Source organism: Eutrigla gurnardus, assembly GCF_963514095.1.
Source record: "Eutrigla gurnardus genome assembly, chromosome: 15".
Taxonomy (NCBI): Eukaryota; Metazoa; Chordata; class Actinopteri; order Perciformes; family Triglidae; genus Eutrigla; species Eutrigla gurnardus.
The window spans coordinates 17,187,825-17,200,467 of NC_139938.1; the positions used below are offsets into that span (position 1 = coordinate 17,187,825).

General features: G+C 41.4%; 2 protein-coding genes across 3 annotated transcripts; one reads left to right on the top strand and one right to left on the bottom strand.

The window, feature by feature from the left end:
* The first annotated feature begins 1,571 nt into the window (after positions 1-1,571).
* ube2b (ubiquitin-conjugating enzyme E2B (RAD6 homolog)) lies at positions 1,572-9,734 on the top strand. Of its 2 annotated transcripts, XR_014598409.1 has the most exons (7): positions 1,572-1,722; positions 5,389-5,469; positions 6,215-6,240; positions 7,215-7,304; positions 7,469-7,557; positions 8,013-9,324; positions 9,360-9,734. XR_014598409.1 is itself a non-coding variant. In XM_084028684.1 (6 exons), exons 1-6 carry the CDS (start codon positions 1,679-1,681, stop codon positions 8,139-8,141), a joined length of 459 nt encoding a protein of 152 aa, XP_083884810.1. In that variant the 5' UTR covers positions 1,572-1,678; the 3' UTR covers positions 8,142-9,734. The 2 variants fall into 2 exon arrangements, 1 of the variants encoding a protein (XP_083884810.1); XM_084028684.1 differs by having other exon boundaries at positions 8,013-9,734.
* Positions 9,735-10,207: 473 nt separating this feature from the next.
* cdkn2aipnl (CDKN2A interacting protein N-terminal like) lies at positions 10,208-11,524 on the bottom strand. The gene is made up of 3 exons (XM_084028685.1): positions 11,272-11,524; positions 10,483-10,588; positions 10,208-10,409 (listed from the first exon to the last, which is right to left on the bottom strand). The coding sequence occupies exons 1-3, from the start codon at positions 11,481-11,483 to the stop codon at positions 10,401-10,403; spliced, it is 327 nt and encodes a 108-aa protein (XP_083884811.1). The 5' UTR covers positions 11,484-11,524; the 3' UTR covers positions 10,208-10,400.
* Between the last annotated feature and the right edge of the window lie 1,119 nt (positions 11,525-12,643).

The window sequence follows — 12,643 nt, forward strand, 5'->3', positions numbered from 1 at the left end:
TAGAAATGTTGATTAAACGATGAAGGGAAAAATTCAGCAAATGTATTTGGTGACCCAGCCTGCTTTCAAGCATTTAACAGCATCATACGCTTTAAGAACTTCTACTCAGATCTCAGTTGTGTTTCTGTTTTGTTAAATTATGAGAGGGAATGATAAAGGGACTTGGTGTCTCTGTGTCTGTGAAGAGAGCAACACTCTACTTCCTGCCTGTTCTGGCTGGATTCAGACCTTTTGTCCTGCCTCCGACAGACAGACAGACTCTGGGTTTTATCCACTGAGAGAGAACTACTTTAATACCGTTCCATGGACCAGTTTCTCAAACATCATCTCACTGATTCCCAGCTGATAAAATCAAGTTTTCTACCAGTGAAATCCCATAACCACAAACCTGATCCTCTCCAGATAGCAACACATTGTGCAAATGTGTTTTGCATCACATAAAGAGCGTGCTCTTCATTCCTAAAAAAAAAAAAAAAAAAGACTAACGCCTCAGCCGGGGCCCTTTTGTCTGTCTGCCTGACCTACATTCGCTCAATAGTGAAACGCCTAACGGGGCAGCGGGTCTATTGATAGCTGCTATCTGGACCCGCTCAGCGGTCAAGAGTGATGATTAAACTCCATTAAATAGACAGTTATGTTGCTGGAGCTCTGAGTGGGACGGTGCTTTCACTAACTCGCTGGGTTGAGCTGCGTCTCGGGATTCTGCTCTTGGTGCAATGTCTGCAACTACAAGGGCATACTATCATGTGATTCCTACCAGTGGAAAACATTAACTAAGTGATTTACAGCTTTCTAGAAAGTTACATTCTCCTCTTTCTCCAGTTTAGTTTCATTCAAGTGGAAAGGCTAAAAAGTGATGACAGACCATTCCTGCAACTAATGACTGTTTCCATTCATTATTATAGTGTATAGATAGTGAATTTTATTATTTAGTATTTTTCCAAATCCATTACAGTCCACTCTAACACATGTGACTTCCCCGTTTCCCTTCATGTAGTCGGCAGGTTCTCGACACACATCTGCCACAGACGACACTGTTAGTCTATTCAGATTAAAACTATATATATATATTTTTTTTTACATCACATAATATACTGTTATGGTTTGGTATAGTGTCTTACAATATGTGGACTCAGCCTCTACCCTCCTCTCCTCTTGTTACAAGCTGTACAAAGTAAAAAAAAAGTAAATAAAACAACCCTTTAATATTTAATAAACATTAAAATGACTTCAAGGTCTCAATTTTGTTTTAAAAGTCTCTATATTATAGATAGATAGATAGATAGATAGATAGATAGATAGATAGATAGATAGATAGATAGATAGATAGATAGATAGATAGATAGATGGTTATCAAATGATGATGACTTGAATAAAGGTTTTTATATTTTTTCCAGGACATTTCCGGGATGAAACAACACAACAAAGTTGCATTTCGTTGAGGGGCGGGATCGTTATAATTAACATTTGACGTGGTTTCTCACGTTAAAACCCGGGGGGGGCGGGGCTGCACCTCCGCCTGCCAGCGCTGTTAAGCAGCCTACGTCACCAGAAACGTTGTTTTGGGGGGGAGAAGAAGAAAAGGGTCACGAGCGGAAGGAGCACCGGATTTGGTTTCGGATAGTTTTTTTAATAATATATATATTTATATATTATTTTTTAAAAGACGTTTTGAATAATGTCGACCCCGGCGAGGAGACGGCTTATGAGAGATTTTAAAAGGTACCTCAACGTTTCGGCATCTCTCCCTGTGTGTTTGTAGCTAGCATCGTTAGCCGATGAAGCTAGCGTAGTTAGCTTAGCGTTAGCTTAGCGCTAGCTTCTGGTGCAGAGAATACTGTGTACATCTTCGTCTGGAGAGACTGAAATGAAGTCGTTGGTTTATCGTTAACGGTTTGGATCTGCGTGTGATGTTTGTGGGATTGGCAGAGTGGATCATTGTGTGTTTTTATGTGATATCCGCAGAAGAAGACACGTCGGTTATGTGCAGTGTTTTCTGTCCGGGGAATAACGTCAGCCCCCTGTTGTTGTTTTTTGCATTTATTTGTAACGTTTGTTTGTTTGCGTAACGTTCGGCGCAACTAGCTGAAGTTTACCTTCAGGTGTGGTGGGGTTGACGTTAAATGTGAGTGATAAATTCGACGGCAATGTTGCTTGCGATGATGACAAAGATTCGTCCTCATCGCTCCGTTGCAAGATGTTGGGTTCAGACCCCGGTGACGGTCTAAAGCCTAGAGCCAGCCAGCCTGCCTGCATTGTGGTTGCAACCCCCCCCCCTTCTCCTGGCAGCAACGTGGCTCACAGGTGTTGCACAACTCCATGTCTGCATGTTAAGGATGCCACCTCCTCTTAATGCTATTTTTTAATGCTATTTATCCAACTTGTGTGTGTGTGTGTGTGTGTGTGTGTGTGTGTGTGTGTGTGTGTGTGTGGTAGCAGGTATGACAAGCAGCATATGCTATCCTACAGTACTGTTTGTTTTATTCACACAGCTGTCAGTGGAAAACGGTTCTCTAAGCCGTTCTACTGAGAACAGCCATTTGAAAGCAGGGTGGATAAGGTGTCACCGTAACTCTACCCCTGCTGTGCCGGTGGTCCCCCCCCCCCCCAGGTGGTAAACTGTAACACTGAGGCAAGGGAACCACAATGGTGCATTCCTGGATCAGCCTCCCCCCCCCCACCACGCCTAAATGCTGGCCCGATTTTGAGTTCGGCCTTGTGTGTTATTGCCCGGACGTCCCCTTGTTTGATCTGTAAGGCACATTTATTTTCACAATAAACGCCAATAACCACAACAGCACTTCTGTGTGACGTCCTGGCTCAGTACCTTGGATGTGAAATGACACTTTGCTGTTGATGCTGCTGCTTAAATAAGCAATTTTATAGCTCGACAAACATCCTTCTGATTCTGTTCAGTAAAGCATAACTTTAATTTCTTCTGCAAATGTTTGGAAGGAAATGACCTGGTGAAATCAACAAACATGGTCTGAAACTTCAGTACCTTTTTTTTGTTTCTTCTTTTCTGATCTTGCTCCTCACAGTATTTTAAGAGTGAATTCCCCTTTTATTATAGCCAATGTAGTTTATATACTCGTCTGGTCTGTAATGAGGGGAGGATATCGGACACAATAAACGATTGTGGGGAATTTCCATTATCAGGATAATCATAAATATCATCACAAGTGAGTTGGAAAAGCTGTCTAGCTCGCTGTCATGGTAGAGAAAAATAGAGCCTGGTTTAAAAAAAGAATGTATTTATTCCTCCATATCATGCAGTCAGTTCAGTAAGTGGGATACATGTACGACTTGTTTGAATAAGGTCCGCTAGAAGTGGTCTAGTTTATTAAATACAAACATCTGGAGTTACAGAATGACTCGACACAAAGCTAATAAGACTTGATATAAGAGTTGCAGTGTTGATTAAAGTGAAGGGGCTCGTGACCACAACGTCCCAGGCTCACTTCGGTGGGCTGACCTTTAATCTGGACCAGCTATTAAATGCCAAGACGCCCCTCGGTTGTTGTTTTTTTTTTTACACATATGTCGGTCAAACTTCTTATTGTCGGTTAAGCAGTTATTATTATTTCAAATATCTTGTTTTGTCCGATAAACATCCAAACACATTCAGCTTAAAGTTGAATTAAATCAGCAAAGCCTTATATTGGAGAGCCCAATGAGAAAATGTTTATATATATATATATATATATATATATATATATATATATATATATATATATATATATATATATATATATATATATATATATATAAACTGACTCGGAGACCAAAATAGTCCATTGCTGATTGATTAATCAATAAATGATCAAATCTTTTTGCCCAAATGAACCGTCAGTCCGTCCACCAGCAGAGTGCTCATGCAGATTACAGTAAACAAGGTTAATTGCAGTGTGTGTGTGAGTCTGCAGCCGGGGACATTGATCTCCATTCACACACAGCTTACCTTGTTTTATAGCGGAAAGCTCTTCTTAAACCAGCTCTCATTCAAGGAGTGGGCTTGTTGGCCTAAGTAGTCTGTGGTGATTCTGGACCCGGCCCACATGCATTCATGATGTGTTGCAAGACCTTTAATGTGACACAATAATGCACCCTGAGTACCGGGCCCTACTTATAGCCTCCGTTGATCACTAGTTTAACAAACATCTGTGTGTTTTTAATTTGTTGACTTCTTTGTTGCTTGGCAGTTGTTGCTGTGGAGTTTTTTTTCTTTTTCTTTGTGCAACCTGAGCCAGTGATTAGTTCCATTAATAATTCATCCATATTTATTATCTGTGGTTATACAAGTCATTTTTTTGTGCCATTTGGGCTGCGATGCATTTGCAGTTCTGACGATTTGAATCTGTAGCAGATATTTAAAGATGCTCAATGTAGAATTCAGAGGAGATATATTGCCTCCACATGGCTCTCAACATGAGGCCGGTGGCTAGCAGCTAATGGTGCTAACGGCACACACGGTGCAAATAACAGCAACAGTGCTGACAGGGCTGCAGCCTTTGACATACTTTTAAAAAATATATATATTGTGAGCAGATTTATCAAATTGGGAAAAATTACTCTTAAATTGCAGCGTTACTTTTGAGTACAACATTTTTTTATCGATCAGTGTTCGGGTTGAGCAATAGTCTTATTGTGATATTACTCATGATGTTTAGGGGAATGACAACCTTTCAGTAATTATTCCCACTTTAACCGATTGTATTTCCCGGGGAAAAGAACAGACACGGTGTCCAGAGCGTCCATGAACTCGCCTCCAGTTCAACCATCAGAGTTTCATTAACGGTGATGGAGAGAAACTAAACATTTATTGATTGCAAGACATCGGGGCACCTCTCTGCTCGTTCAGGGTTAATATGTTTATCCAGATGGTCTGATCACAACGATGATGGCCAGAGTTAATTTCAGGTGAAGGATGGTTATGCTCTGATGCTCATGTCATGCTGCAGCGGTGCTTCAGATGAGTGTTGATGGCGCTGCGTGTGTTAACTGACGTGTGACAGCAGGACGGGCCGTTGCAGTTGATCTCTGCGAGCCTGGCTGTCTGCTGAAGCCGTGTTGATACAGCGGCTCGTGGTTTGACTGATAATTATCCTGCAGTCAAGGTGTTAATTAAAATCCTCATGGTCTCTCTCTCCCAAACCCTTCCCTCTTCTTTCTCCCCCGTCTTTGTTTTTTGTCCTTCTGTTTGCGTCCTCATCTTTCACATTTTCCTACCTTATCTGTTTGTCTCCTTTTTGCTCCTCGTCTATTTGTTTTGTTCTCATTTTCTTTGTTTATTTTGCTGTCTTATTTTTTTTTGCCACATCTCTCTCTTTGTCCATCTTCCTGCTCGTCTCTGTGTCTCTTCCATCTCTTTGTTTCCGTCCTACCCAGACTTCAAGAAGATCCTCCCACCGGTGTGAGTGGAGCGCCGTCGGAGAACAACATCATGCTTTGGAACGCAGTTATTTTTGGGTGAGTCATGCTCTAAATCCAACTCCGCCTCGCTGTCTTTACTGTGCCACCGTCATCGTGATGCAACGGTTCCCTAAACCCCAGCCTCTCCTTTACATTCTAGTTCTCCACATTCACCTGCTTAAAAAAAAACTAGTGTTTCTGATTACAGCCCTGATTGTTGCACAGAAACAGTCCTGTAGATTCAGCGAGTGTTTGCTGGGGGAATGGAAACTATCTATTTGTGGTATTTCTTAGTACACAATTCAAGGTGCAAATTAGGATTATGATTTGTGACAAGCAAGAGGATACAAGCTTTTTAAAAACTCTTCTAAGTTGAGACCAACGAGTTGTATGAAAGACGAAAGAAAAAAGCAAAACCTAAATCCTCAGGCGCACAAGCAAAGCAGTACCAGCAGAAAGTAACTGAAAAACGTGACAAGAAGCAACAAGGTGCAACAAAAACAAACCACAGCAACACACTCTGAGGGTTTAAAATAGAACCTGCTAATAGTTCTTCACCTAATTCAAAGTCGACGGGGAAGCTGCCAGAAATGTGAAACTGGAGGCCAGCCGTTTTAATTGGCTGTTCACGCAGGCTGTGTGAATGTGAGGAGCTGAGCGTACGCACACTCCGATGTCTGTGCAGGAGGAGAGATGCTAATGGTTGTTTTACTGCAGGCCCATGCCTTATTGGGTAACGTTAGAGATTTTTTTTTTTTGTAATTTTGGAAATCATTTTTATTTCTCTCTTTGCCCTCTGCAGGCCCGTGGGAACGCCGTTTGAAGACGGTAAGTTCTCCACTTTGATTCATCTTGTCCAATAAAGTGCAGGCTCAGTGGAAGCACATTCATCCAAAGCTCTGGATTCCATTTAACTTCTTCATGCACTGTGTTTTTGATGTGGAGCTCCATTATGCAGGCCATCTCCTGCAGCCTTCCGAGCAGCGCCTTGTAAACGCACGAACAATCAATCATGAAATCGCACGCCTAAAAAAATGGATATTTGCAGAAAAGTACTGTAGAGATGAAATGACTACGAACTGGGGTTGTAAGAAAAATGAAATACATGTAGCTTCAAGGATAATTTATTGTCATTATACAACACAGGGTGCACAAACCCATGCAGTTGTAGCCGCTTTGTGACGCAAGAAAAAAAATGATGTAAAATTGTAATTTGCATCAGGAGGAATTCAAACGGCTGCAGCAAAAACAATCCTCTGGGTAGATGACATCATCACAACGCTAAAACTTCAACATCAGGGAAACATTGTCCACAACTTTGACTGTTTGAGCACCGAGCATCACTGACATTTGACAAAATTGAAACTCTATAAACACGATATGTTCTTATATTTGGTGATATTGAAGCACTTTATCAATTCATCAGTTTTACTTCCCGTGTGGCCTTAACCCTGATCTGTATCACTGTGGCAGTGTATTAATAGTATAATAAATGGCTGAAATGAGTTCCAGTAACTGAGTAGCTGAACTTTGATCAGATGCGGTCAGTTGATAATGAACTTGCAGGCTCATACACGCACTTTCCTTGCCTATAATTATGACTTTGGTCAAGCAAGAGAAGTGCTGACTCAGGATCCATTGTTTTCTCACCTCCCTCCCTTTTTTTTTATTCTGCTTTTAGCCTGCAGAGTCGACATCTCTGCCTCGGTGAAGGATTAGCTTCTTCTTTGCAGTCGAGCCGGCTGTATTTATAGTCCGACCTCCTCACATCTGTATTCTCCTCACCCCCCCCGTCTCTGCAGGAACGTTTAAGCTGCTGATAGAGTTTTCAGAGGAGTACCCGAACAAGCCTCCAACAGTTCGGTTCGTCTCCAGAATGTTTCACCCAAATGGTAAGCGGCGGCGGCAACACACTCTCCTCACTCTGTTCCTGACCCTCGTCTCCACATGTTGGTGTTTCAGCCTTGACCAAATCTGTCATCATGACATAATATCTGGTGTTGTGACGTTGATCTCTGTGGTCTGAAGCTCAGACGTGTTGTTTTTCTTTTGCCAGTTTACGCAGATGGCAGTATATGTTTAGACATCCTTCAGAACCGCTGGAGCCCCACGTACGATGTGTCGTCCATACTCACCTCCATCCAGGTGGGTGGCCTTTACACGGAGCACACTAGCCATGATCACATCAATGTGTAGTGCACTTGCTTCAGTTCATGCCATCTTTGAATGCATGGGCCCGATTGAAACACGTGGGATATTTCCGGTTGTTGTTTCCCCAACAATCACCGCAGCTTCAAATACGAGCGAGAGTCCTACATTTGTGTGTGCGTGTGGTCATTTGATTATTTTCAACTCTCTGCGACCAGAAAACCCCACTAAATGTGCAGCAGAGAATAGACGCTCAGCTCTTCATCACACAGCTGGAGTTGGCAGCGAAGGTTAAATGTTTCAGCACCTTCATTGCAAAGATTGTTTTTTAAAAAAACGTGGTAATAGCAGCTGTGAATAGCAACATGGCGGTTATGGCGACGGCCCCACGTTCTGTGTTGAAACACCCATCCTCGATATTCACATGACTTCTCTCCCTTTTTACCCCAAAGTCGTTGCTGGATGAGCCAAACCCCAACAGCCCGGCCAACAGTCAGGCCGCACAGCTCTATCAGGAAAACAAGAGGGAGTACGAGAAGAGGGTGACGGCCATCGTGGAGCAGAGCTGGGTGGACGTCTGAGCTCTCGCTCTCGACTCCCTCCCTCTCTTCATCACCCCCCCCCACTACTTCAGTCTTTCAGTTTTACCTCATCAAGAAGAAAAGAAACAGCAACTATATCAGAAGAACTCAAGTGCCACCCTGAAAAAAACAAAAGGAGGAATTAAAAAAAAGAAAAACCAAACCAGAATGGACATTAACATGCTTGCCAATCCATTTGAGGAAAACGAGGGAGAGTAAATCAATCTTACATTTGTGTTTCTTGTCCTTAATTTTACTTTTTTTTTTATCGCATGATGTGAAATAAGTTATTGCTAACAGAATTTGTAATATATCTTTGTTGTTTGGTTGGATTGATGCAGTTAGTGTTATAGTTTTACAGATTTTTCTTCTTCTTTTTTCCCTTTTGGAAAGTTTTCCTTTTCTTTTTGATCGTCTGCTGGTGTGCACACAACTTGGCTGTTTTTGGAAAGGGCAGGTTGATGACCAAATCAGAATTTTTTTTTTAGTTTGAAGAATAACAATCCAGAAAACGAGTCGACGTCGTCGTCGTTAATCCCTAAATCAGGTGCAGCCTATCAAAGGATGAATCCCGATCTGTTCCAGCATATCGTAGTCATTTTTAGAGACACTGGATGTTCTTGCTCCGAGGTAGAAAAGACTGTCGGGGAGGAAAGTAAATATTAACACCAGGATGGTACAGGAGACTCTTAGACTGGGCATCACAGTGCAGTTGAAAAGGAGGTGGGGAATCTCGGCATTGCAGTCTTCCCACTTGTCAAAGTGTCAAAGGTTCTCTAGAGGAAAGGAGCTTGTGTTTTAAAGATTTTCTTGAATGGTGTTTTTTTTTTATTATTATTATTATTATGGTGGATTACAGGCAATTAGAATCAGCGTTCAACAACACGATTTATTTCTGCAATGTTCCCTGTTCTACTCTGCTCCTTTTCTATACTGCACCTTCACGGGTCGCCGGTTTGTGATTTGACTCAGAAGTGGAGTTGAACTGTTCCCCCCAGACGACTCATTCTTAAACTCTGCGCCCACGCGGTTTTCCAGTTTCATCCGCCGCAGAAAGTAAATTGCTTTCGAATGCTTCGCTGCCCGTGACATGTGTCAACGCTTTTGATCCTTCCTCTTAAAACGACACAGTTAACATGCGAATTAACAAACGAGCAGCGAATAAAAGGCAGTCCGGTTCCCGGTTCCTTGTTTTGCTGTAAATGAAAAGTTAACGAGAGGATTGCCGGAGTAAACTGCTTGCAGGGAAGGCTGCACTCGCACGCCGTTTGAACAGCGTTTAAATCAACTGTTTTCCCAAAGGCTTAAGTTGTTTCCATGCCTGCATTCGTCTCCTACTTTATTTGTATGTGAAACCCAATTAAAAGACCACTTATAGTCGTGACTTAGCCCAGCTCAACTCTAAATAATCCACAGGAGAGGCGCCCAGAAAACAAAGTTTCTCACAGGAAAAGTTCATATCGTGGCTCGCGATTTATTCCCCCCTCCCCCCCAAAAGCAGAAGGGATGTTACAAAGATTTTGTGAATTAAACGAGAAAAAATGTATACTTATAACAATATGCTGTATAAACATAATAAAAACATTTTTCAGAGTTTGAGGCAGGTATTTCTTTTGCTTGTTTGCAGCTCTTGTTTGTCCCTGTTAATGACGTTTTTCTACAGTATTATAATCATTATGTTCTATAGTGCATGAAACTGAGATTGTTGACCTATATAAGAGATATTGTTAAAAGCAAATCCTATTCTGTTCATTTAATGTAATTTCCTCTCTGGTCATGGTGGTTTGTGCTAAGAAATATTGCCTTATTGTACCTTTTTTATTTCTAGGTAAAATTGACCGAACTAGAGGATAAAAGTATCAACCAAGGTACAAAAACAACCCTAAAGTCAGAGGACAGTGAGGTGTAACCAGCAAAAACAGTCTTATGTTGTGCTATAGAGCTTTTGTCCTAAATTGATTGTTTCCTCACAGAAATATCAGCATCGAATCCCTATTTTCTGTCTCGTAAAAATGCAATCCCATTAGAAGGGTCATTGTCCTTCAGATATTACAAAAAAAATCCAGTCACCTTTAATCTGAATTTATTTAAAAACAAGTGGTGTAACGGTGTAAAAACAGAGGAGCAGACATCATCTCCATACAATTAAAAGCTGAGTAAAATAAAAACATCTTCACATCACATCCATAGTGAACAGTATAGGATTGTAAAACCAAAGTTAAAAAAGTCCCATCAGTCTTCAGGCCTGATCCGAGCCGGTCATCGACCCTGTGGTGGAAGAGAGGAATACATGAAGGATTTTCTTTAAAGTACGTGTGTGCGTGTCAGTCAATAGACGAACCTGTTGCTTCTTCATAATCTCGTCTCTCGTCTTGAAGACGGGCGCGTCCTCCACCACGATGCCTTCAGCCATGACCTTCACCTTCTCCAGCAGCTCCGTGCTGTACCTGCCGTTGGTGAAGAGATGTTCTGTTAACATTAAAATCTAGATAGAGCAGAAAACCAATCTGGAAATATTTGATTTTTGTCACATTTCAGGCAATATGACTCCTTTCAAACTTCTCAATTTTAAGAAAATGTAGATTATTCTCACGACTTTATGACATTTATCTCACCAAAGAGATACAATAATGTAAAGAGTGATCGTGGAAATAATAGGTTAATTTAAAATAAAAGGTAAAAACATTTTGAAAGTGTAAAAACCTGAATTTTTATATCCATTTCAATACATACTTTAAAATCAGCCGTTTTACTTGAGGGGTAAATCAAAAAGTAACTGCAGTCTATTTGTTGAGTCGTCTATCGGACAGAGGGGGCAGCAGTGAGCCAATATACGTGTTTACAATGAGACGAAGAAGAACACGCAGCCCCACGCGCACAACAAACACCAAAACCAAAAGGTGAGTTTCGTCGTTTTTCATACAGAAGTTGTATCAAACAATGTTTTACGTAAATGTTCGTGTTGTTAAGACGTATTTGGTAGATTTATCGGAACTTAAATCAGCGGCTCCATTGAAAACAACCGCTAGTTTAATCTCTACAGACGAAGTTAAACGTCCTTTTTTATCATCAACACAAAGACCCCGGAAGCGCACATTAATAGCAGAGAGCACGACTTGTGTTTACGCACCGACAGCCGAGGAAGACGTTGTTAGCCCAGACCATGGACAGGGAGATCAGTTGGTCCAGATGCGGGTCCTCGTAGTCGCTGATGTTCCGCAGGACGAACTCCCTCCGGGCCTCCCAGTGCTTCTCGCTCTCCCAGTAGCCCCGGAAGGTCTCCACCTGGTCCGCCAAGGCTCTGTTTTGTTGGATAAAATCCTCCACGTCCAGGTTAGCCATCTCTCTCTCCCTCTCTTCCTCACGACGAGTCGACAAAAGCAACTTCCTGTCTGCGAAGCGGATCTCGGAAGTTGTTTCCCAGCTGAGCGTGTGGGTGTTTTTTTTAAACAGCGACACGCCGCGGTGAAGTCGAGCACTACAACTGACCTGCATATATCAGGGGGAAATATTGTGCTGGTTGTATTAATTAAATATTTGATTCATTAATGATCCGACGCGTACATTTAACCAAATTAATACATTCATATTAAACTATATAACGTACATTCATGGAGCATTGATTTAAAAAAAAAGGTGAAGCTGAAAAGACTAGAACTCAATATCTCTGAACTGAAATCTTAAAAGTTTATTTTCATGTTTCCCATTCTTCGTTTTATAATTCCCACAAGAAGGTAATGATAAAAACGTGTTTTTAAATGCCCTAATACACACCGATGCAGGGATGTAAGGTATACAATTGTTACCAATCCAAAAGGCACAGTTGTATTTTCATTATATTGACATGTGTCATCTTTTAAATATAAGAATAAACCTGATCTCATGGAAAATTTTAAGTTATTGTGACAAGAAAAAATCTGTATCTTCATTTGTGTTATGCAATGCCCTGTACCCATTTCTTTAAAGTAATTTGGTTTATATGCAAATATGCAAATACTTTGTTATAGTAATTTATGTCATCACATTTACATTTGCCGGCTGCCTCCAACAGTTGATGCCTTTCAGTCATGTGACATCTGACTGTCTGTTGTTTCACACGTATGTACACGATGCTCGCACTCGTTGCTTTCAACTCAAAAGAACAGAAAAGGCCTGCAAAGCAAATACTGGTAAGTGGATGTTATACTTACAGAGCGCATTTTAAAAGTGATTTGTTTATCGTCTTGCAGGCAGACCTAACAGACCATGACTTTGGGCTTTTTTGTCTTTTCTTTTCTTTTCTTTTTTTTTTTTTTACAAATAAACATCATCATGTAGTAATTTCGGCATCCCTTTTATGAGATGTCGAAATGTCGGCTGTGAAAACACTCGGTTGGATGTTGGAGTCTTTCGCTCACTGACGGAAGCTAACGCCGCTGTAGGCTTCTTCCTTCCCCGCTCCAGTTTGATCTCTCCGCCTTTCTCACTTTGTCAGGAGATATAAAATTCACAAAGCAGGTAGT

Coding starts and splice junctions, on each gene's coding strand:
- ube2b (XM_084028684.1), top strand. CDS start 1,679: ATGTCGACCCCGGCGAGGAGACGGCTTATGAGAGATTTTAAAAG. Junction 1,723..5,388: donor CTTATGAGAGATTTTAAAAG/GTACCTCAACGT, acceptor CGTCCTACCCAG/ACTTCAAGAAGATCCTCCCA. Junction 7,558..8,012: donor CCATACTCACCTCCATCCAG/GTGGGTGGCCTT, acceptor TTTACCCCAAAG/TCGTTGCTGGATGAGCCAAA.
- cdkn2aipnl (XM_084028685.1), bottom strand. CDS start 11,483: ATGGCTAACCTGGACGTGGAGGATTTTATCCAACAAAACAGAGCCTTG. Junction 10,589..11,271: donor AACGTCTTCCTCGGCTGTCG/GTGCGTAAACAC, acceptor CACCAACGGCAG/GTACAGCACGGAGCTGCTGG.